The sequence below is a fragment of the Nanorana parkeri genome, unplaced genomic scaffold (genome assembly GCF_000935625.1).
Source record: "Nanorana parkeri isolate BGI_ZX_2015 unplaced genomic scaffold, ASM93562v1 scaffold324, whole genome shotgun sequence".
In the NCBI taxonomy this organism is placed as follows: domain Eukaryota; kingdom Metazoa; phylum Chordata; class Amphibia; order Anura; family Dicroglossidae; genus Nanorana; species Nanorana parkeri.
Genome location: NW_017306592.1, coordinates 329,369 through 355,245, shown reverse-complemented (window position 1 = coordinate 355,245; position 25,877 = coordinate 329,369). Strand labels below are relative to the sequence as shown.

Below are 25,877 nucleotides of genomic sequence, written 5' to 3'. Positions count from 1 at the left end.
ATGGAAATAATTAGGATCTTTTGTCAAAAGTAGAGAATTGGTTACAAAAAATATAAACCACAAAATGTTTTCCTACTTCTCTGTTCCAATGAATCTCGAAAATATATAAATGCAAGTTGAAGTATTCTGGTTAGTGTATAACGTCTATTGATGGTTAAAGAGGAAGCCAACTAATTTGTTTGGGCAGATCAGGAGTTCTCAGCATTGGAAACTTAGTGATGTTCTATTTTGGGGTGGACCAGTGATCTTTTGGCACTGAGGGCTTTAAAACTGATATAAGCCGTTCATGTTGTAAAAGGGGTTAACAGGTTCCCCCCTCATGTGACCTGTTAGGGGGGACTGGTCTGATCCCTGCATAGTTCTATCATGTTGTCACTTGTTAGAGCTAGTGGCACAGGATCAGTTGAGTGTCTCCACTTATGTCACTCAGGGAAGTATCCACCGACATCAAGGATCTTTTTTAACCTTTCTGTAAGGGGATATGCTTTCCATTGACCACTATTGTAACGGGCATTCTTCCTTTTATTGACCACTATTGTAACGGGCATTCTTCCTTTTATTGACCACTATTGTAACGGGCATTCTTCCTTCTATTGACCACTATTGTAACGGGCATTCTTCCAATGTGAGGGAAGATCTTCCAGTCAGTGACCATGAATATAAGAAGCATTCTTCCTCCCACTGACCATCAATATAAGGGGCATACTTCCTCCCACTGACCATCAATGTAAAGTGAATTCTTCTTCCCACTAACCATCAATGTAAGGGTTATTCATCCTCCCACTGACCACCAACATAAGGGACATTCCTCCTCCCACTAACCAGCAATATAAGTTACATTCAGCCTCCCACTGACCACCAACGTAAGGGACATTCATCCTTCCACTGACCACCAATATAAGAGGAAGTTGTCTTCCTACTGACAATTAAGGTGAGGAGTATTCGTCCTCCCACTGACCATCAACGCAAGGGGCATTCTTCATCACAAAGACCTTCAATATATAGGGCATTCATGCTCCCACTGTCCACCAAAGTAAGGGGCAGTCTTCCTTCAACGGTCAAATAACGTAATGGGCATTCTTCCTGCCACTAACCACCAATGTAGAGGACATTATTCATTCCACTGGCAAACAATGTAAGTGGCATTTTTCCTCTCACTGACCATCACTGTTAGGGGCATTATTCCTCTCAATGACTATCAATGTAATGTGTATTCTTTCTCTCTCTTTCTTTGCCTTCCACTGACGAGCCGTAAAAAGGTCATTCTTCCTCCCACTGACCATAATCGTAAGAGGCGTTCTTCCTCTCAGTGACCACCAATGTAAAGACCCTTTTTCCCTCTCACTGACCATTATGGTAAGAGGCATTCTTCCTCTCAGTGACCAATAATGTACAGGTGAAACTCGAATAATTAGAATATCGTGCAAAGTTCATTTATTTCACTAATGCAACTTAAAAGGTGAAACTAATATATGAGATAGACTCATTACATGCAAAGCAAGATAGTTCAAGCCGTGATTTGTCATAATTGTGATGATTATGGCTTACAGCTCATGAAAACCCCAAGAATCCCAAATCCACAACCTCAAAAAAGTAGATTATTACATGCAATCAATAAAACAAGGATTGTACATAGAACAATATCGGACCTCTGAAAAGTACAAGCATGCATATGTACTCAGTACTTGGTTTGGGCCCCTTTTGCAGCACTTACTGCAATTACTTTTGCATGATATTCTAATTATTCGAGTTTCACCTGTAAGAGGGTGCTTCTTCCACTGACCACCAACCTAAAGGGGGCCTTACAGCAATGGCCATCAACCTAAGGGGGCACTACACCTTTGACCATAAACCTAAGGGATGCTACACCACTTACTTCCAGCCCAAGGGGAACTACATCATTGAAAACCAGCCCAGGGGGCATTACACCGTTGCCCATTAACCTAAGAATAAACTACACCACTGAGATTTGTGACCTGATCTGCGTGTTTAATTAATGGTCTTCCAGTTTGTACCCAATTATATTCTAACCAAATGAATTAAGCAGTTTAACAATCAAACTTTAGGAAAAGAGCCTTTGGAAACTTTCCCAAAACCCACAGTCATGTTACATCTATAGATCTCTATTAGATTCAGTAATTAGAAGTTTGTGGAGTTAGAACTTCCACATTTAAGAGATGGGAGAGTATGCCTCTTCATAATATAACCATAAACTCTATTTCTGACCGGATTTGGATGAATTATACTTTTATTTCTTATAATAGTGATGAATGTGGAAGTTGTGTGTGTGTGAGTGTGTGTTATATATATATATATACAGGGCTCGAAAATCCACTCGTCTGCTCGTCTGTGACGAGCAGACAGTGGAGCCCGACGAGCAGCTTCCCGGCCGGCTGTTGTAATTACACGGCCGGCCGGGAGCTTTACAGTCAAGCGATCGAGCGTCTCGAGAGACGCTCGATCGCTTGTATCAGAAGCTGTCACTGCCGTTGCCGGTCCCGAGATCCGCTGTGCCCGATTCAGTACACGAACTCCCTTTAATCTCCTCTCAGTCCCTGAATGCAGGAAGTGATGTAGATTGCATCACTTCCTGCATTCAGTGTCACTCTCCAGCTAGAGAAGCTGATGAAGCCGATCTCTGCTTCATCAGCTTCTCTGGAGGTCCCTAGGTGACATTAGGGGTCTTCGAGACCCCTGATGTCTCCATAAAGAGGACCTGTCATGTAAATTGGCTATCCCATAGGGAGATTCTTAGCCCCCCATGTAATAGCAATAAAGTTGTATGTAAAAAAAAAAAAGTAATACAAAAATGAAATTCATAAAAAAAAGTCCGCGCCCCCCTAATACACACGCATATATGCGTCAGGTGCGCCTACGTGCCGCACGCACATGTTGCATATCGCCGCAAACGGAGTGAGAGCAATAATTTTAGAGCCATTAAGGCCGGGTTCACACCTGGGCGTTTTACAGCGCTGATCGACGCGCTGTAAAACGCCCTGCAAGTGAAATCCCATTATTTCTTATGAAAATTGTTGTCACTTGGGCATATTTCGGAACGTGCTGAAAAACGCTCTATGCCCAAAGAAGTACAGGAGCTTCTTTTTGGTGTATTTCCGCGCGTATCCATTAGGATACAGCCGGATAGCCCTCGTAAACGCGTGTTTGACGCGCGTTTTGTGGGCTGCAAATCGCGGTTAAAACATGCACCGCAATATGTTCTGGTATCCTCATGGGATGAGGCCTGTACTAGCGTCCCTGGTATTATTTTCATAATAGATTAGATGGCCTTTCATTTTTCCATTAATTGATTCATCGGATAAAAAAAATTAAATAAATACCATCCTTAAAATAAAATACACAAATGGAGTTTTACAAACAAAGTTTACATCAGAATAAAACTGCACGCACAATTTTTTGCAATCGCACTGCACTGGAACACACGGCATTGTGGTATTGTGTGTTCCAGTGCAGGCGATCACTATGTGGGTGGGAGGCGCGTTTGGAGTGCCATTGAAATTATTTGGCACTGCAATGCACCTCCCGTAGCAGAATTTGTCCGGCTGAAACCGAAAATGCCTTTTTTCCCAACTTTTTGTAATTTATTTTGTTAAATATTGGTTTTGTAAGCACATGGCACTTGAATAGCTTCAGCCAGGGAATGACCACTGCCAGTGGCAAGATTCTGCTGGCGGCAGCTGAATGTAAACACAGCAGGTAGCAGGCGGGTGCAATAGTCAGCCTGCTATTGGCCATTTCAAATTGCAATAGCCAATAGTAAGCTGGCTATTGCACCCGCCCACTGCTTGATGTGCCCTCCTCCCAGCGTGGAGGCGAGAGCTACGGGAGCCAACCAACTAATCGATAATGAGAATATTTGACAATTATTCTCATTTTTGATTATTATTGATTAATCGATTTGTTGGTTGCAGCCCTAGTCCCTGGTATAATGAAGAGCCATGGGGTGCACAAGTTTGTTTTTATATATCACTAGAAAATGCTCAAGAACATTTCTTTAAAATGTGAGTATTTGATACGCATCCATTAGGCTAGAGGGAACAGTAAAAGAAAGATACAACAAGAGTAAGGAGGATATAAAAAAAAAAAAGAGCACATCATGGTGGTTGAGGTCAAGGTAGCCATACAGAAAGGGAACAAGAGAGTCTCGGGAACTGGCACCTGTACTACCTGAGATGTTAAAACTTGGATTTTGCTCTGCCATAAATACCAACAGCCAAGTTCACACATCACATTTTAAAGACACCATTAGGGAATCAATGACATATAACACAATCTTCTTAAAGTGACTAGGAGCATTAGAGTTAGAGATAAGGTTCCTCCAGAGGGGAATCAGTTTCTATTTGATTTCGGCCATATCAAGATAAAGTGTAAAGCTTCAATGACCTGGTATTTCAGCTTGTGCCTAGTCCACCTGGGAAGTCAGGAGATCAAAACCGTTCTATTCTCAGCTGCCACTGCACTTCTCTTTCCAACACATAATTCTGTTTATTGGAAGGTTCACTCTATCCAATACAAAAATAAATATATACTTTTAAGTAATTTATGAATAACTATATCTTATAAGAAAATCCCCTCTTAGATATTTGTCATTAGAACAGGTTTCCCCATAAAAAAAAAAGTTTTCTCTTTATTCCCATTCTAGTGATATATTACAAAAAATTGTTGTTTTTTTTCCCCCTTAATTTCAGTCCCAGGACAAAAAGAGAGGGTTTAGCTGGCCATACATTGACAGGTTTTTTTTTTCAGCACTCAATGAAACAAACATTTGCAGATTCTTCCATCCACACTAAACAGCCTGGATGGACGAATCCTCTCACTGGGCTATCGTATTCTGACAGTGATGGGTGTGCCGCTATCATAATATCCGAAAAGTAACTGCAGCCGATTGGATAAAGGCGCTGTTCGGCTAACAATTTTCCACCCGGCTCTTCCGAGTTAAGGTTGTCGGCCGGAAGGCTGATAACATGGCTACCCCATATGCAAATTTCGTCTAGTTCATCAAGGACTGCTCGAAAACGGCTCAGTGTATAGACAGCTTTAGGACCCGTTCACACCATATGTATTGGGCAGGCCCAGCGCATAGACAAGGCAAATTGCTTTGCCTTGTCTATGCGCTGGCAAATGTCCTTTTAGATCATTTCACATCACTGCACTGCATTGGTGGTGTGCACCACAGTATTTGTTTTCATCACAGTGAGCTGCAATGCGCTAAACCACATAGCAATTTGCTGCAGTGAATAAACAGGAATGAAAAGTAATTTTCTGACATTTCAATAAAGTTATGAAAAACTAAGCAGTGTGCACATCAACACAGCTGAAAATGTACTCACAAGAAGGATCGATCGATACAAGCATGTAAGATGATGCAATGGGAATCACTGGCAGCGGGAGTCTCACAGAATGAAACCGGTCAAATATCCTCTGCCCCTGTGAGTTCGAACGGTCTACGTGTTTCAGGGGCACGCGCCCTTCATCAGAACCTGAATTAACTCTTCAATATCCTGCTCTATTTACATTTTTTAACATGGAGGCTTGAATGTCTAATCCAATATAAATTACTGTTGCTGCTTGATATTATGTATATGTCATATATTTTAATGTTTAATGTTATTTGCCTTAGTGCTACATTTGTTGTTAATAATTTTTACCCTACGAATTTGTAACTATTGTGACAAACTCTAAAAAGTTCACACACTTTATAGCTGCTATCAAGATTATTAAGAGCCGCTCCCATTAGATCCACGGATCTCCCGATCTAGAGAAATGTTATCCTTTTAAAAATCTTTTAAAATCCTTTTATATTTCCTTAATCACATGATCCTTTTTTCTATATACATATACTGCCATTAATTCTTTTTAGGAATTATCATACAATAATTTTAACTATAATGCCAATGTTTTTACTCATCAGTAACGGCGGTTTCCCGTCAGACAGGTGAGAGCGCATAGTGGAAATACCGGCAATTGGCCTGACACTGCCACGTTACCTTTCCCAGTGATTGGTTAACGATTAATTTAAATAGAGCAAGATATTGAAGAGTTCATTCAGGTTCTGATGAAGGGGGCGTGCCCCTGAAACGCGTAGACCGTTCGAACTCACAGGGGCAGAGGATATTTGACCGGTTTCATTCTGCGAGACTCCCGCTGCCAGTGATTCCCATTGCATCATCTTGCATGCTTGTATCGATCGTCCCTTCTTGTGAGTACATTTTCAGCTGTGTTGCCGTTTGAATAAATGATCTTTTACACGATGGAGGCGCTCTGTTTTTCTTTGTATTTCCCAGATCGGAGGTAATTTTGACCGGTGGGAGCTGCCTCATCTGTGTTTCCACTAAAAACGTCCTAATTGGCTATCCTCTCGTAACCGGCGGCACCGGTATTTGCTTGAGTGTGCAGATCATTTACAATGCACCATCACTGTTTACTTCACAGCACACACCAGCGGCTGCGGTAGAATGTGGCCACTGGTGTGAATGAGTTCTGAATCTCACTAACGGGGATACAGACCTGGCAGAGATTCCAACGCTTCCCTTATGTATCTAAAATTACCCAAAAAAATGTACACTACAAAGCGGGGGCAAAAGTAAAGGCTCATGAACACGGTCACAAGAGGGCCGTAAGGTGCACATCCTGGCTTGCATGGAGTGACAGATGCACTTTACAGCTGCGTTCGTTCAGCCTAAAGGACCAATGACAGGCTGGTTGAAGATATGGCCGCCAGGGTATGTATGCCAGACCCACCTCAAGTGCATTGAAACTTAGGCACTGCACCAAATGCAGAGGATCTGAGTTCAGTGCAGTGCAGAAGTCCCAGTACACATGTACACAGTGGTTTTAGCACACATACCCAGACAGCCGAGTCTTCACTCACTTAACTGTGTCATTGATTTCTACAGGCTGGCTGCATGCAGCTGTACAGTGTACTTTGAGGTCCCGTTCACACTTCGCATAACACGGACGCACATTCAATCAATGGGATGACATGCGTGACAAATGCGGGAAAGTAGCTCATGCCGCTTTTTCAGCTGCAAGCATGCCCTGCTTTTTTTTCCATGCCTCCACGCGCAGGGAAAAAAATGTTTCCCGGCCGCATTTGGGGTGCTATTAACAAGTAATGGCACCATAAACACGCTGCGCATTTTTAACACGCTGTGTGAACGCGCTCGAAAGCACACACTTTGGCGCACGTTCATGCAACGCCAAATTGTGAATGGGGACTGTAATGATATAGAAACCAACTGCACTCCATACAGCGTTACGACCACTTCAAATAGGGTTGTGCTCGTAGTGGCAACGGATGACGCCATGTAAATTCTTAAACTGATTCAGGTTAAAATCACCAGTACTCAAGTATTCACGGTACAAACATAGTCTTATTATTGTAAATCTGTCACATAGGTCATACTGCCAACGTTTTGTGACCATGCAAGGTCCCTTCCTCAAGGCAACACAGTGATCCCAAGTCACTGACTTTGTGTGAACCCAAAACGCTGGTAGTATTAAGTGCTGCATTTTCTAAATTAGACTCCACTTGCAATTGAATATGTCAGTGCTGGTGACACTTTCACCACTTTTGAGAATTTACAGGGAGTCATCTGTTGTCACTATGAGCACCACTTTATTTGAACTGGTTATAGTGTTGTATGGAATGCAGGCCGTTTCTACATCACTTCAAGCTGCACCATACAGCTGCATGCAGCCAACCTGTACAAATCAACAACAAGGTGGGTGAAGATGCAGTTGTACGGGCATGTGCGCAAAAACCGCTGTACCAGAAATTATGTACTTGTACAGTACACTCGTCACCCCCAGCAAGAGCAGTACTTCAGGATGTCAGCCGTACAGCCCTCTTTGGCCATGTGCCAGAGCCCTAATGGTGATGTGCAAAGTCAATAACCCACATCAGTCCCAACAATACAAAAAAAAATGTGTGTGCTGTGGAGCTAAGCATTGTGTACAAGGCTCTTTATTATACTAAACAAGCCTAAAATAGTCACCTCAGTATAACCCCAAAGTAAACTCCTATAAAAGCTGCAGCCACTCCAGCAAATGAGCAGCAAAGTACAGTAAAAGCCTTAAATCTAATGAGATTATTATTCACACCGCAACTAATGAAATAATGGACCGGCATTAATGTATTCAAATGTGATTACCCATCTCAACACAATTGGAAAATATATTTATCTAATTATGACGAACTGGCTCTATCTAAAAGCATTTGTGTCAGCATTTCAACCACAGTCTGTGTTTGCTGCAACAGCTCAACAAGTATGAATATGAAAAGCACAAAGCAAGCAACAAAGTGACAGCTCATTGGGAGTTGATTTACTAAAGGAGTAGAGGATGTTCACTTAGCAAAGTGAAAGCTAGCAAATAGAGGCAAGATAAACGGGAAGTGTTCCCACATTAATGATTTATTTTAAGGAAAAAACTTATATTTTTGCATTGGCACATGTCACCCCAATGGTAATGACCAGCTATCCATGTCCTTTTTTTTCTAAAAAAAGCTTACAAATTAGCCTTGAATAGCCAGAAACATTCCATGTAGTAACCCATGGACTCCATCTTAAGCTGGCCGTACACCAATTAGGTTATTTATTCTAAAGCTGGCCATACACCTATAGATTATCTGCAGACTTTCTATGGTCAGATGGAAAAAGTGCAACAGATTCCTCCATCTACGCTAAACTGTGCGAATGGAGGAATCTCCCAATGGGCCAAGCTTCAGTATCTTGCTAGTCGGCCCCGCTGGCTCTCAAAACACCTGAACAATGCCTGCATCCAATCAGATTGGTCAGGTATTTTGAGAGCCAGCGGGGCCGACTAGCAAGATACTGAAACTTGGCCCACTGGGAGATCCCTCCATACACACAGTTTAGCGTAGATGGGGGAATCTGTTGCACTTTTTCTATCTGACCATAGAAAGTCTGCAGATAATCTATCGGTGTGTGGCCAGCTTAACACTGGTCTGACCTCAAGGGAATGAATCATGGTTGGTTGGTATAGAGAACTCTAAATTTTAAGGCTGTACTTTTTCTACTCATATCAATTATAAGCAGTATTTTGAGGAGATGGTAGTATTTTCAGTTCTACAAATTATGTGCTATAGACACCAGTACCATGTTGTTCGCCTGGAAAAGAACCCCACTGTTCAGGCTTTGTGGGTATTTGTAGGACAATTTCTGCTGCATTTAAACAATGACACATTCAGGACAGAACAAATTGGTGGAATGGGTTGATAAAACTTTTCTTTTGTCATTGTGGCTGCTGAGTAGCTTTCAGATATTAAATCAAGTTATGGTAATGACTTTTGAGCTAGTCTCTACAGCAGTATATTCTCTGTTAGGGATGCACCAATATATCGGCCACCGAAACATATCAGCCGAAAATTGCACTTTTGGCAAAATGCCGAAAGTGCCACTCTTTGGCCGAAATAGCGGTGCATCCGTGCTTTCTCTCCATTCCGCTGGGCACTGCTCTATGTACCAGCGGGGAGGGGAGAAACTGTCACAGGAAGCTAAGGGCTGCGGGAGGAGAGTGATGAGAGCAGCCAGCGTCTCTCCTCCCTGCACCACTCAGCCTCCTGTGACAGATCGGCAGAGCGCTGCGTGGGCGGAGGCAGCGAGCGCTGTCACAGAAAGCTGAGCTCTCCTCCCGCCCAGCCTCCTGTGACAGCGAGTCAGGAAACAGAGCGGGGTACAAACACTCAGTAATCAGTGATCGCTGAGTGTCTGTAAATATGTTTACTGTGTCCCCAATTATGAATGAATGGGAGTGATCTACATCTCCTCCTGTTCATTCATGATTGTGGTTACAGTAAACACACTCTGTCCTCACGTTATGAATGAACAGGAACACTCAGTATAGAGGATTCCAGATTATTTATAACAGGGGCTGCAGAAAAAGAGGTTGAGGACTTTGTGTCCACAATCTCTTTTTCTATTTTAAAAGGGAAATATCAGGGGTCTGTTCAGACACCTAATAATTCCCCAAAGCCCCTAAAAGTAAAGTAAAAAATACAAGTATTTAATAAAATGAATAAAGACAAATCAAATATTTAAAGAAATTTGAAAAAGTTAGAATAAAAAACATTTTCGGTTTTGGCCTGACATTTTTTTTTCATTTTGTTTTTGAAATTTTCATATTGACGCACCTCTCTGTTGATTGTTAGTGACACTCATTGTCATATAATATCACAGTATCAAATGTTCTGTGACACCTATTAAGCAGCAGCAACAGAAGATAAGAAAAGAGGGGACATGCAGAGGGATGTCTAGTACAACTTTCACAGGTTAGGTTGTTCTAGCACGACACAGCTGTCAGGGTAAGTGGATGGACACGTTCATCCTGTAATATATAGATTGTCACCTTTTTGTACAGTTATTCTATTTTGCTGACTAACCAAAGTTATATTGAAATGTTGCATATTCAGTCTTCCAAAACCCCAAACATACCAGGTAGTCCTGAATAGTGGCTACATTAACAGTAGACTTCCTCCATTGTCTCTGGTAGACCAGATCCGTGTCCAGGCCATAGGCATGAGCCAATGACAAAGCTTCTCCATACTCTTCATTATCGATCTACAGTGAGAGAAATGTTTGCAGTAATTCAATGTTCACAACAAATGCACACTGAAGCCCTTCCACTTTAGTCTGACAGATGTTTTAACTTCAGTTTTAGACGTCATTCTACCACTGAAACTGGATTTTATGAGACCAACTTGACCTATATTAACAGAAGTGGTGCCCAATGCCATGAACGACCTCAAAGAGGACAAATACTGAAGCTCTTGCTTCATCTGAAACATCTAATCAAATATGGCCAATTAAATACAGAAAATGTTCTGATGGTCATCAACATAACAAATTCCACTGGGATACGATAAAACTACTCATGGAGGCACATTTGCAGCACCACATATGGTCATCCCAGAAAACTTGCCCCAAATCAATACTGATACCTCTCCATGAGTGGCTAACTACTTACAAAAACGTGCATGGATGAAATGTTAATATGCAAGTTCTCGTCTACAGTATCATGTCACACCTTTCTCTGGTAGAGTTCCTCTGGAGTTGTTGACCTCAGGCTCACGAGCCGGTAGGTTTTAGTGATGGTGCGAGGACGTTTGCGAGGAGAAGCAAATCGTTCCATCTCTGTGACAAAGTAAAGTCCTTGTTTGATATAAGCGAAGTATCTGGCTTTGGCGGACATCTCCTCATCGCAGTCAGAATCTTCATCGCCATACTCGTCTTCTCCCGTTCTGCTCTCCAGGCGAGACCTCTTGGGGACCGATTTCACCTCACACTAGAGAACACACAAATTCTGATATATTACACCAGTCAACAGAGATAAAATTAGCATGCAAATCATTTTGTCTTATAATCCACATAGCAGAAGAGTGACCAGGCTTCCTGACTGACAAAAATGTAATGCACATTGCTGTAATCTTTGTTTGTCAAACACCAGACTTTCCATTCCTCCTTACTGCCCCTGTGGTATATCAAAGCTGAACTCCAGGCAGATATAAAAACACACAGATGCAATACACACCATTAAATGCATCTTGTACAAGCAACTAGTGCAAGTACCTGACTTATACTTGGTATCAGTCTCCTGCAATCCCCACACACAGCAGAACCCAGACTTGGAGAGGGAGGGAGGGGAAGTGTGCTGCATTCTAATGTGCTGGCAAGGAACATGTTAATATGAGCAGAGAACAGAGGAATGACCTCATCAGTCATCTGATGATGTCACAGGGAGTATAGAAACCTGTTTTTGCTATAAGAACAAGCTAAAAGAAAAATTAAGCTGGGTCATGTTCTAGGAAGGGTAAATTTGATTCATGCTTACACAAATCCTTTAAGTGACAAGCTATGTTATTGGGATAAGGAGAGGGGGCGGTGTTCTGCAGTGCAGCAAGATAGAAATCAGGCAGGACTGACACCAATATCGATTAGGAGCTCACTGCATTTCAGGCAGATGAACGGGTATTTTTCTGTGCATGAGGCATTTTTAAAGAGGCAATTAGGAAATGTGTATGTATTGCAGATATTTACTATGTATTTTTGTTTATTTTGCTGACGCTTTAATAAGGAATTATTTTTAAATTAAAAGCAGAGCAATAGCTAAGTGAACAGAGCATTGTGTACTCTTGAAAGTAACATGTTTTATAAGGCACATGATAAGTTAACGTTAATCCACATTGGATGCAATACATTGCAGGAAGACATCACATAGCTGCAGCACTGGGAACAGTGTTGTCTGCCTCCTGGAGCTTCTTCTGTTTAATGTTCCTGTCTGACTGCTTTAAAGGTATAATATATTTATCCAACCAGAGGCATCATGCAAAGTCTAGAGTCGGTTTATTCAATTCATATTTAGCAGGCTTTACACAATGCCACTGGTTGGGGCTGGGTCTCACATCCCAAAATTCTGTGTACTCAGGGGTTTACATATAGGGCTATTCATGGGATACGGATACATAGTTATATAAATATAGTATAGTAAATACATTGGAAAAAAAGCCACAAGTCCATCCAATCAGGTTATTCTAAAGATGGCCATACATATAGATAGATTATCTGCAGATTTTCTATGGACAGATGGAAAAAGTGCAACAGATTCCTCCATCTACGCTAAACTGTGTGGATGGAGGAATCTCCCAGTGGGTTAAGCTTCAGTATCTTGCTAGTCGGCCCAGCTGCCTCTCAAAGTACCTGAAAAATGCCTGCGTCCAATCAGATTGTTTCGATATTTTGACAGCCAGCGGGGCAGACTAGCAAGATACTGAAGCTTGGCCCAGTGGGAGATTCCTCCATCCACACAGTTTAGCGTAGATAAAGGAATATGTTGCACTTTTTCCATCTTTCCATAGAAAATCTGCAGATAATCTATAGGTTTTTGGCCAGCTTAAGAGAACACATATTCCTGTATGTTGTTCTCATTGAGGAAGACATCTAGAAGTTTTTTTGAATTTCTCAATGCCCCCAGCTGTTACCATACCTTGAGGAAGGAAGCTCTGCTCTGAGAGTAAATAACTTCCTATGTAATTTTAGATTAAAGCACAACCGTTCCTCCAACCTCACATTTGCCCTTGTGTCCTTTTCAGGAACCCAAGTTGTTAGTAAAGTTGTTACCACCCTAATTTGTAATTACTGATCATGTCTCATCTTAAGTGCCTCAGTCAAGCACAGAGGTGGAAAAATTATGCTGTGGGGCTGTTTCTCTGCAAAAGGTGCCATGTATTGTAAAATCTTGGATGAGAACCTCCTTCTCACAGCCAGAACACTGAACATGGGTCGTGGATGGGTCTTCCAGCAAGACAATGACCTAAAACATACCGCCAAGACAACAAAGCAGTGGCTCAAGAAGAAGCACATTAAGCTCATAGAGTGGCCTAGTCTCCAGACCTTAATCCTATAGAAAATGTATGGAGGGAGCTGAAACTCGAGTTGCCAAGCAACAGACAAGAAACCTTAAGGATTTAGAGAAGATCTGTAAAGAAGAGTGGACCAAATTCCCTCCTGAGATGTGTGCAAACCTGGTAACCAACTACAAGAAACATCTTACCTCTGTGCTTGCCAACAAGGGTTTCTCCACCAATTACTAAGTCATGTTTTGCTTGGGGATCAAATACTGATTTTACTCACTGAACTGCAACTCAATTTATAACATTTGTATCATGTGTGTTGTTTCTGGATTTTTGGTTGATATTCTTTCTCTATCATTTAAAATACACCTATGATAAAAATTATAGACCTTTCATTTCTTTGCCCTCTCCCCGCTCCGATCTGCCAGCGCTGACTGGCGGAGCGGACGGGGGAGGGGGCGGGTACAGCTGGCTCTGCCAGCTCGCGGTATACTGAGTTTAGGGTAACGGGAGGACGCTAGTTTGTGTCCTCCCGTTACCCTAAGGAGAACTAAGGGGAAAAACACTGACTCCATAGTTCTCCTTTAACTTAGAGCAGCTAGGTGAAGAATGCCATCTTCGAAAGCTTTACATATAGGGTTATTCATAGGATAAGAATACTGGCTACTACAGGGATTTGCACAAAATACAGATACTGGCTATTATAGGTATTTTTAAGCTTAAAACAGCTAGGTGCACATTGCCATTATCAAAAATCTAACATATAGGGCTATTAACAGAATACAGATACTGGCTACTATAGGGATTCAGCTTGTAGCAGCTAGGTGCACATTGCCATTTTTAAAATCCTAACACATAGGGCTATTCATAGAGTATGGATACTGGCTACTATAGGAATTCTTAACCCCTTCGTGACGGGAGACGTACACTGTACGTCCAGCCACAAAGGGACCAAATGACTCGTCACGTACACTGTACGTGACGAGTTATTTGCTGCACTAGAAGGCTGCTAACCGCTGAGAATCAGCGGTTACCTTTCAGTAATGGATGTCTAACTATCTAGAGATCCATTACTGAAAGGGTTAACCTTTTTCAGACACCCGATACCTTAATATCGGGTGTCTGAGAGTCACAGCAAAGCAGACACACATGTCGGCTTTTGCCGGCATTCTGACAGCTCGTATAGATCGAGAGATATCTCTCTCAAGCTATACTGGATTTTTTTTTTTTTTATCTTTTGACTTTCAAGAATAGATACAAAATGTTATGTATTAGACACATAATGTATCTATTCTTGAAAGTAGAATGTTTAAGTTTTCTGAAACATTCACTGACAGCTGAATCCTGAACTGCTGCAGGATCAGTGTCACTAACTTATTATCGGCTGTTCTGAAGTTTGAAGCAGCCTGATAATAAAAAAAATGTATTAATTTATCAAGCAGTAATAGTGAGATTAATTCACAATGACTGCCTGATATAATTAAATAAATAAAATTTGTCAGTATAAAAAAAGTGAAAAGTGTAAATAAATAAAAAAAAATAGTGAAAAGTGTAAAAAAATTAAAAATAAGGGACAAATAAATGAATGTATGTATTGCATTTTTTTTTTAGCTGTGCTGGTTTTGTTAAAAAAAAATACTACAAATCAAAACTGGGAAAAAAAGGTTTTTTTTACGTTTTTTCCTCTTTTTTTAATTTGTATTTGTCCTAAGTGAGGCGTTAGACACACATATGTGATATAAATATATAGCCCTATCTGTCCTCTAAAAAACAATATATAATATGTGTGGGTGCACTTTGTAAGAAAGTATATTACTGACGTGGAAGAATCACACAGCAAAAATGTCAAAAGTGTGTCAGTCATTTACGAACAGAAACCAAAAACAAGCTCAGTCATGAAGGGGTTAAGCTTAAAGCAGCTAGGTGCAGACTGCGACTATCAAAAGCCTCATATATAGGGCTATTCATAAGATACAGACACTAGTTACTATAGGGATTCAGCTTATAGCAGCAAGGGGTTGACTGCCATCATCAAAAGCCATTTAGCAGGCAGGCTGTGTTGCTTTTTATCGGGATAAACATGAAATCTTGATGTTGCAAATCTACAGCCAGAAATTTTCGTATTTCGTCTAAGCCGACCCTTTAATAATCTAATTCCTTACTCACGCTCACCGTTTTTACCAATTTCATATAATGTAATTTTCTGCCCCCCAACTTGTCCAGGCAGAGCTATATCTCTCACACAGCCGAGTAAGTGACAGCTCTCCTACCGCTACCCCAAATATCATGTGTCTAATCCTACATTAATGACTTGGAAGAAAGGTCTCCTGTGTACAGCTCAATTACTTCTGAAATGCTATGTGTCCCTGATCCGTGACACAGGGAGGAAGACTGGTGCTGGGGGGAACATTACAATTTCTATTAAATGTAGAAAACCGCATTTCCGGAAGAAGCAGTAATGGCAGCACATGTGGTTTATTGCAGTGGAGCTTTGTGTCACATGAAGGAAAGTGTAATGAATTTAGATCCACTGGCTAGGGAAAGATGGCCTGTGTTTGAGAGATGACATGAGAAGGAAGAGTGTGGTTAGTTCTATAGACCAGTGACATATGGAGGTAACCCTTAAAGAAGAACTATGATTTCCACTCATCCTCATAGTTAGAGCCGACCTGTGACAATGAAACTGTCACATGTCGGCTCTATTGATCAGGAAGTGTCATACCGTCACTCGCTCTCTTCCCGATCATCTCCCTGCAGAGAGTGGTGACTGTCAGTCACCGCTCCCCGCAGGGATTCCCCCCTCCCCTCTCTGATCCTCCAGCACTGAGTGGAGGAACAGAAGGGGAGGGGGCGGGCAAAGCTGGCTCTGCCTCTAAATAGGCAGAGCCCGCTGTCAATCAGCCAGCTGGTTGGGTCTCGACAGTATTGTTAGGATTCGTCACGGCTGTGGCGCTCTCAGTATATCATGGGCAATAGCCCGCTATATATTGAGCTTAAGGTCAAGGTAGGAGGTTAGTATATGTCCTCCCGTGACCGTAAAGAGAACTATGGGATAAAAAGGTTACCCCCGAGTTCTCTTTTAAAGACTCCATTCACACATAGCGGTAGAGTTTTCCGCACGTTTGCGGCTATTACTATAGCTGGAACATGCAGAATTCACCCATAAAATCGTGTTTGAGCAATTTTGCGGAACGAGCAGTTTTGAACCACGTGGCCGCCTCAATAATTTGAACAATACACATTGCAATACATTGGTTTTTTTTGCTTAGCGCGGTTTACCAGTTCTTATATGTGGCAAGTGCATTCGTTTTCTTTTTTCTAGCTTTATTTCCCTTTTATTTTCACTAGCAGGCCAGGGCTACATCACCAATGCCTCACTCAACCAGGCCAGTTCTACATCACCAGTACCTCACCAGTGCTTCACTCAACCGGGCCAGGGCTACATCACCAGTGATTCACTCAACCGGGCCAGGGCTACATCACAAGTGCTTAACCCACCCGGGCCAGGGCTCCATCACCAATGCCTTACTCAACTAGGCCAGGGCTACATCACCAGTGACTCAATTAACTAGGCCAGGGCTACATCACCAATGCCTCATACAACCAGGCCGGGGCTACATTACCAATGCCTCACTTAACTAGGCTAGGGCTACATCACCAATGCCTCACTCAACCAGGCCAGGACTACATCGCCAGTGCCTTACCCAACAAGGAAGTGGATTTAATATCAGCATGCAGAGCTGCATACTGATGTGATTTTTTTTTAAATAAAGATCCACTTTAAATAAATAAAAAGACACAAGGTAAGTGAGATCCTGGGCGGATAAAGCCTGGTGTTCAATGATCTCACAGCAAGACCCTGAAAAACATGAATGCCAATGAGTGAATGAGTGGCTTCCCTTCTCACAGCCAGCAGAAATAGAAGTTCTGATTAGATGTATCCTCTAAATGAAATCCTGAAATAACTCTGAAAACAAAACAAGAGCACAGCCGAGGAACAATCACAATTCTATTCCGCAGAGAACACAGGAGAAATCCTCAGTTGAATCCTTTCATCATTCACATGTGTTGCACAGGAAATGTTCTGCTTATAGAACATAGATAATCTACTAACAGTTTATCTCTTGTTTCAGCTGTGAACACAGGTATCATGATAATGAAGTACATGGATATTCGTACTCAATGATGTGAGACATACTAATATCTATGGAAGCGTCAGTATAAAATGACACGCACCCAGCAACATTACACCATGCTGGCACGTATGTCACTGCATGCTTAACCACAGACCCATTGCAGCGATCTACTGAAGACCTATGATTAGGCGCGCTGTGTGAAACACGGGACCTTGACAGCTTCTTATCTGGATGTGTGCACATCGCACTGTGTTGACGTTTATGTATTTACATTAGTTGGTTCAATAAAAGATATATTTTTCTACAAGCCAGAACTGCCCCCAGAAATGTATGTCACAGAAAAGAAATCTCTCCCAAACTACGACTTAACACACCTTTTATTTCCTTAATCTATTCCAATAGAAGTCATGAAATAATTTTACAGTGTGTAAACTTGTGCACATTGAAAGCCAGACAAGCATAAGGTGCTAGTTCAAAATGCTTTATTAAGAAAAATGTCAACAGGACCCAGCAAAAATCATAAACAAGAACAAGCCAAGGTCAGGAGCCAGAGTGGGTAGTACTATCAGCCAGGTCAGGAACACAGAGATCAGCATCATCAGGAACAAGCCAAGGTCTGGAGCCGGAGTGGGTAGTCGTACAAGCCAGGTCAGGAACACGGAGATCAGCGTTGTAAGGAACAAGCCAGGAGCAGAAACCAGAGGAGAATGTCACCCAGGATCGAGTCATACACAAAATCAGAAACACAGAGCAGCAGCTAAGCAATAACAGGTAAAACCACGCAAGGGCAAGGTCAGACTGGACTGAGCAGTTTATATAGTGAGTGGGGTGACATCATCACTCAGAGACAGGAAACTCCCATCTGACTCTCTCAGATGATGCTCCCCTATCTGACCATAAGAGGGAGCCTGGGAGTAGTGAGCAACGTTCCAGAGTCTGCTCAGACAAAGGAGGAATCACAGGTGGGTGGAATGGAAGCCAAGCCAGAATGCTGCAAACCAGGGTGAAGCCCTGACACAGTGTAGCTAGAATAATTAACTGAAATCCAGATACGAAGTTGCTCAATCTACTATTTGCAGTAGGAACATCTGCTCTGTAAGGTGATTGGTCAGAGGGTAAGAAATGAAGGTGGGCATTACCAGTGTAGCCATGTTTCTTAACCATTTTGTGTCCAGATTTAGAAGAGGATATAATAGCGCTTTTAATTATGCTATACAAAAATGGAGTATATACTGTATACTGATTGCAACAAGTAAATGTTGATACTGTAATTAAGGCTCAGGTGTTTCTACATCTTTTTGGGGGTCCTTGTTTGGACAATGTGGTCAGGACAATGAGATTACCAATTGTTATGCCTATGCAATTTTAATATGTGTACAATAAAATTGTGATAACTTTTATCCGAAATGTATATGCTATTCATGTTTGCACCTTAAAAGCCCTATTATATCCTCTTCCAAATTGTTTCCTATACAAGAGTGCAGTGCAATATCATTGGGTGCAGTCATTATACTATACTCTTTCTGTCCAGAGCGGATTTTGCATTTATGTGTTTGCACGAGGAGATAGGGATAGTTTTATTTTACTATAATTTTTATTTATATATATATATATTTTTCATTTAAAGAACTCCATGCCACCAACGCACTGTAAGGATTAAGCACTGATAAAGCAGATTTACTTACCTGATCCTCGGTCCCGCCAGCTCCCTCCCGGTATTAGTCACCAGAACAGGGCAGAGAGGGGAGATCTGCCAATGGGAACATTTCCTTCCTTGACATTGTATAACGTGTGGGGGTTGTCTCGTTTTTAAAAGATTTCCGTTTACTGCCTGTTGTGTCCCCAGTACAACAAATAAGGGAAAATCTTCCATTGGATCACAAAAAAACCTGACAGCGTTCTAACCCTTTCCCACTCTGCCGTAGCGCCATAAAGAGAAACAAACAAAACCTCCTGGCACCAGAAGATGCTGAGCCTTTCCCACTGGCTATAGATACATGGAGGGGACAAACCAACCTTTCCATTGTGATTTACACCACAAAAGTATTATTGCATCAAGACTGCAATGCTATAAACTAAATAGCTCAATTTCAGCAGGAATCAGCCAATTTGAGCCTTGAGTGGCACTGCAAGCACCACCAGCTCAACAAAAGTTGATTTAAAAGCGGAACTTTACCCCCTTCGACTAAAAATCACATCAGTATACAGCTCTGCATGCTGATATGAAATCATCTTACATTCATTAGTTACACAAACATATTTTTGTTTTACTTTCAATTCTTGTTTTTCCACTTCCTGGTCCTCTTGGGCATTAGTGATGTAATGTGTGCCCAAGCATTGCATCCTGGGTTGATTACATCACCAGAGCATTGCTGTGAAAAATCACACGAGATCTCAGGGAAAGGCATTTTCCACCTCTGAGATGAGATGTCCTAGTCACACATGCCGGTGTTCCAGGAAGTAAAGGGAGATATATTAAACTGCCCTCAGTAAAAATGGCCACTGTGAGAAGACGGAAAAAAATAAGGTATGCAAAGAATACAAAGCCGGCATTTATCTAGAAGTATGTGTTTTTAGATTGTCATTATTAAACATTTCTAAAGGTGCCTTTGTTGTTATTTTGAAGACATGGGTAAAGTTCCTCTTTAAAATTGACTAAGCCAGGTGGAATTTTTGGGCTGAACAGTGACTGAGTCCTATCAAATCCGCCAGTGGAGATTCCTCCATCCATGCTGTTTAGTCCGCAGGCTGAACGAGGAAAATGAAGCAGTGAATTGCCAACTCTACTAGAGGACAACCACATAGGAAGATTTTAAATTTTTCAATACAAGTTCAGCTTTAAAAACTAATTTTGGTTTTTGGTTTGCACAAAGGTTCTTTTATAAGGCAAAGGCTATTGGGATTCAAACTGTGAAGCTGACTTTAAGAAAATTAAATTAAGTGAGTCTACCATTCTTCAGATTTAATGCTGAACTTTTGTTCTAGGTTTCTTTGGTCTGGGAAAAAAAAAACAAAACACATTTCTTTATATCCGCAGTGGAGCCTTTCAGTATATATATATTACCAATTCAATTATTCTCTCCTAGTTATGTGTAAAGTCAGTCTTGCGAATAATCGTGTACAGTGCTGACAGCTCAGTGGTCAGTAATCAATGACTCTTTGTCACAACCTCTACTTCTCTGTCCTATATGCAAAACGTATTTCTGTACGTGCAGATCCATTTCTTACTGACAGCCACCTATACACTGAGTGGCCAGATTATTATGACCACCTGACGTTTGTAGGCAAATTAGCTATAATTTGGCACTGAAGTTGCTAGAGGGCCAGACCATTATAAATAGGGAAGCAGGTTGTTTACCACGACAGTAGAAGTGATTTTTGTCTGAAGATACGGGTAAACAACACGATTTAACAGCCTTTGAACGTGGGATGATTGTTGGCGCTCGGAGCCATGGAGCGAGTATCAGCAAAACAGCAGAATTCGTTAAATGTTCAAGAGCAGCTGTTGTTAAAGTGTTTAAAGACTGGACTGTCAGACGAAAATCTGGGTCTGAACGTGCGAATTGTGGCCGTCAGCGACTAGTCAATGTTAGGGCAGAACGGAGAGTGGCAAGACTGGTACAAGACAACAGAAGGGCAACAGTGCAGTGTCAGATTCCTCGCATCACCTTTCAACATCTTGTGGAGTCACGAGGCGGCCCAACGAAGTCATCTCGTGGAGTCATCCCAACGAAGTACTGATGGGGTGGTCATAATAATCTGGCCCCTCAGTGTATACCTTCTTGTTAAGACCCTGGTGCCAGCTCCCATTGGCCCTCTGTTGGGTTCTAAATGAAGGGAGGTAGGAGATGGGCTTTCCAAACAAATGATTATTGTGACTGGCTGTCAGCTCAATCACTGTGCTAAGAGTGTGCTAGTAAATGCACCCTCAGCACAGAACAGTGGGCATTAAAGCCCACCCGCCATGCTGATGCATTTGTGTGTTACGTTAAGAACCCTCAATCCTCCTGTTAAATGGCATTCTGGATCCTGGTGCTCTTCACCTCTTCTCCTTTGCCAAGTGGTCCCCAATGATGCAGAGAACGGCACTGATAATGACAACCTCAACGCCATCCTCAGCATGATTGTACTGTGAATACAGGAAGCCATGGTGATGCTCCCCAGGGGGTTCATAAAGGCACTCACAGGAAAAGAGATGAATGATGCCAAGCATCCTTCATCCTGGAAGAGGACCAGTGCTGGAGTCTGCCAGGTTCAATGCAGGAGAGGAGTATTACAGGCAAAGCTGCATTTTGTATGACTAAAATCCCTGGGCAACTTAAAAATAAAAAAAACAAATGGAATTGGGCTTCAATCCATTTTAGCCTTTGACACATTTATTTTGGCATGCAAAAAAAGAGTGAATGGTTTGAGCATATCAGTATAGGCATCAAGTCATATATGCTGAGGTTTATGTGCGTCTATGAATTTTTCATTTTGTGGCCCTGTAATTAACATGTTTTTTGTGAGTACAAGGGACGCGCATTATTCATACAGCGAGTAGGTTCAGACTTTGAGGTCACGTCCAATATTCAGTGTAATGTTATCATGCCCACTTTTTACATGCTGATGTCTTTCTTAATTTCTAAAGTTGGGAAGTATGCAGTCACAGCCCCATGCTGGTATTTTTTCATTCAAGACTATGGAGCGGTACTGCACAGATGAGGACAATGGAAGACATGATTTATTTAATCTAATCCTAAGGCCCCTTTTACATGGCTGTTCTAATCGCACAGACCTTTCAGTTTTTCAGGCGGATTTGACTGGAATCTGGATGAATCCATCCAGGTTTGAGAAAAAAAAAACCATGAAAAAGGTTTGTGTCCTTTTTCTGTTTTTTTTTTTTTACCTGACCACAACGGATTTTAGGTAAAAGGGGGTAAATGGACACACGTCCATTTACATCCGCTGGCCCATAGACCTAAGATAGGTCTACTAAGCTCCATTTGTTTCTCCATCACAAGATGGGGAAATAAACTGAATGGTTCGGCTCCGATTCAGCCGGGGATCTAGTCACGGATCCACTGAAGACTGCAACAGAAGCTGCCCGTGTGAAAGGCACAGATCCCTTCAACCTGAACCTACATCAAGTTAACCTTCAGCATTTGACACTATATGGAATATCAGATGCCTGCGACTCCCGCCACACTTTCTGTTTCATCCTACAGGACTAGTAGGGCATAGGGGCCAGGGAGTCTAACCACACTGTGCGGCAGGGAGAAACGGGCATCAGAAACTGATGGAAGGGCTGAATACTATAGATTCTAATGGAGACTGTAGTGATTCAACGGGGTAAAGATTAGAGACCTGGGCCACCGGAAACTTAAAGTGACACTAAACTCAGGAGCTAAAGCTTAAAAATGCATTCAAGGACCTTAATTATTAACAAAAATGTCTCTTATTTGTGTATCACTCGGCTGTAGATCCTCAAATCATCTCTGAATTGGTGCTGACACTGTCCTTCCTTCTGGAGGGGGGCTACTTTTGTTCCCCATGGTCCCTGTGTGTGTTGTAAAGTAGTCACCAATCTAAGCTCGCTCCCCTGATGGACTACAATCTCATGTTTAGTTTACTCATTTGTAATGAGATTGTAGTCCATCACAGGAATGAGCTTGAAGCGGTGACTTCTTTACAACACACACAGGGACCATGGGGAACAAAAGAATACACTCTCCAGAAGGAAGGACAGTGTCGGCACCAATTCAGAGATGATTTGGGATCTACAGCCGAGTGATACACAAATAAGATACAGATGTGGTAATAGTTAAGGTACTTTAATACTTTTTTAAGGTTTAACTCCTGAATTTATCGTCAATTTATGTAAGGAAGTGCTTTCTTTAAAAATAATTGATAGTGTCACTTCAATCCCATCCTAACCATATATAACGCTAAAGCATAAGCTAAACATCTACTGCAAAATCACATTGATGTCAGAATGACTAAAACATCAGAAATAGTTTATGCTGAAATACAAAATGCTAAAATTTTCACTTAGCAGTTAATATTCCAATCTGAACTAATTTTCAAAGAAGAAGAATATCTGTATGTGGTTTGTATGATCTCTCTTTGTTGGATTCCTCCAGACACTCCAGCTTCCTCTCACAAACCAACATAACTAAGAACATATATGATTTTAGCTCCTTTGGGGCAAGAACTGATGTAAATAATTCAGTGTTCTCAGTAAAGATTTGTAGAATATATCAGCATAACATAAAGGAGCAGAATAAATATAATACATTAATAAACAGGAAAATAAGTTAAAGAAATCTCCTAGTCATAGTAAGTAGAACTCATTATCAACAGCTCAAAGCAAATGTAATAATATAAAGGATTTAAAGCGGAAATCAAAGCAAACTACTTAATACACAGCTGAAATACAAATATAGTATCAATAGTATTTTACCTGGCAAATGATTTGTAATTCTGTCCAACCAGTCTTGTGATTTACAAACCATTGCCACAATGAACAGACAGGTGACACATCATTCCCAGTCACTTCTCCTCCTCTACTTTGTATAATGAATTATCAATCAGAATCATCACCTCTGTCCAATTACCCGAGAGGTGATCCATGAAGCAATAAAACTTTAGCAGAAGTGATACAGAGATCATTTGGCATGTACTGTGTGGCAAAGGTGTGGTTAATTAAAAGAAAAAAGTCACACACTCTAAAATTTCAATGGATCACCTTTAGCTTTCATTACGGCACACAGGAAGTTTGGAGGTCTGTAGCTATCGACTCTGCAGACAGTTGGAGACTTCTGCGCAGTGTGTGCTTCAGCATGCGCTGACCCCGCTCTGTCATTTTAAGTGACCTAACACTTCGTGGCTGAGTTGCTGTTGTTCCCAGTTGCTTCCACTTTGTTATAATACCACTAACAGTTGACTGTGGAATATTTAGTAGCTAGGAAAGTTCACGGAACACCTGAATCCAATGATTTGGAGGGGTGTCCCAATACTTTTGGTAATATAGTGTATATATGTGCTTATGTGTGTTGCATATAGAGCAATCCATTCATTTTAGTGGGCTGCCCTACACCTGAGGCCACTTGCGTTTTGGTGCTATTTCGAGCATGTGATGCAGCATGATGTTTTGGGCTGCCATTAACAATAGCTGGAACAGCAGTGAAACGTTTTTTGTTGCTCTAAGGAGACCGGCACGAAAAAGCATGTACTCACGCATTTTCTCGCAGCACACAGAACGGGCACTTATGTAATAATTAAAAAAAGATGAAATTGCAAGGGATGCCTAAAACTTTAATTGCATTTTAGTGCTCACCTGAGAAAGTCAGTGATTCAGTTACAAATATGACACCAGGGAGCCTGATGATGGGCAGTGGCCCCCGATTGTTGCCATTCGCATGACAATGTCTATGCGTCATTAAAAGAGGTCTACATTTGTCCGGTGTGCTGGTGACATTCTGTTTCTTCATGCACCTGAGCAGTACCACCTGAAGTCACTTCAGAACCCATCCTTAAGGGTTTTACCGGTACCTATTGGACTTACATAATGCACATTCACATCAGTCCCTGCCCTTAAGGAGCTTACAATCTAAGGTCTCCATCTCACATGCATTCAGGGCCAGTTTAGACAGGAGCAATTAACCTACCAGCATGTCTTTGGAGTGTGTGAGGAAATCAGAGTACCCGGAGGAAACCCATACAAGAGAACATGCAAACTCCTTGCAGATAGTGTCCTGACTGGGATTTGAACCGGGGACTCCCAGTGCTGCAAGGCAGGCTGTGATGCCTCCCTCTGCTCTCTAGCAGCTGTCCAAGTTCTTAGAAAGCAGGACTCTGAACAACAATGCAGCCTTTAATCCTAACATGCCAGAGCTCCTTCTGCCCATCCAACAACGTGCAGAGGAAATGCAAATAAAAAATGGAATATCTACAAGCATAACATGAAAACGTCCTGAAGGAACTGATACCTTTATCTTTCAATTGTATTAGTTGAATGCACTAAACACCTGGCGAAACAATACAAACTCTAAGAGACTCACAATGCCATGATTTTCATTTGGCTACAATCAGTTATTAAAATCCAAAAGAGGATTAGAGATACTTCCAAATATACGCACAATCGCTCCAATACGCTTAAGTCTGGTACGGGAGACTGTAAAGTCTGCAATGTTATTAGGCTATTAAGTTGACTGACTGCTAAAACAATTTACTTTCAATTTTTTTAAGCAGCGCTTTGGGGCTGGAGTGGCGCACACAGAGAAAGTTACAGGTATTATTTGCCATTTCACTGCGGGATCTGCTCAAGACGGCTCCATTCGCCATTCTTCTATTTAATCCTCTTCGCTTGTACA

At 41.7% G+C, this 25,877-nt stretch overlaps 1 protein-coding gene across 1 annotated transcript in view; it reads right to left on the bottom strand.

Annotated features, from left to right (window-relative positions):
• The window catches only part of NBAS (neuroblastoma amplified sequence), a 578,163-nt gene that overhangs the window by 455,217 nt on the left and 97,069 nt on the right, over positions 1 to 25,877 (bottom strand). The window contains exons 15-16 of the mRNA XM_018558184.1: positions 11,065 to 11,322; positions 10,473 to 10,598 (exon numbers count right to left, since the gene is read on the bottom strand). Coding sequence (XP_018413686.1) covers positions 10,473 to 10,598; positions 11,065 to 11,322 — 384 coding nt within the window. The remainder of the gene's footprint in view (positions 1 to 10,472; positions 10,599 to 11,064; positions 11,323 to 25,877) is intronic.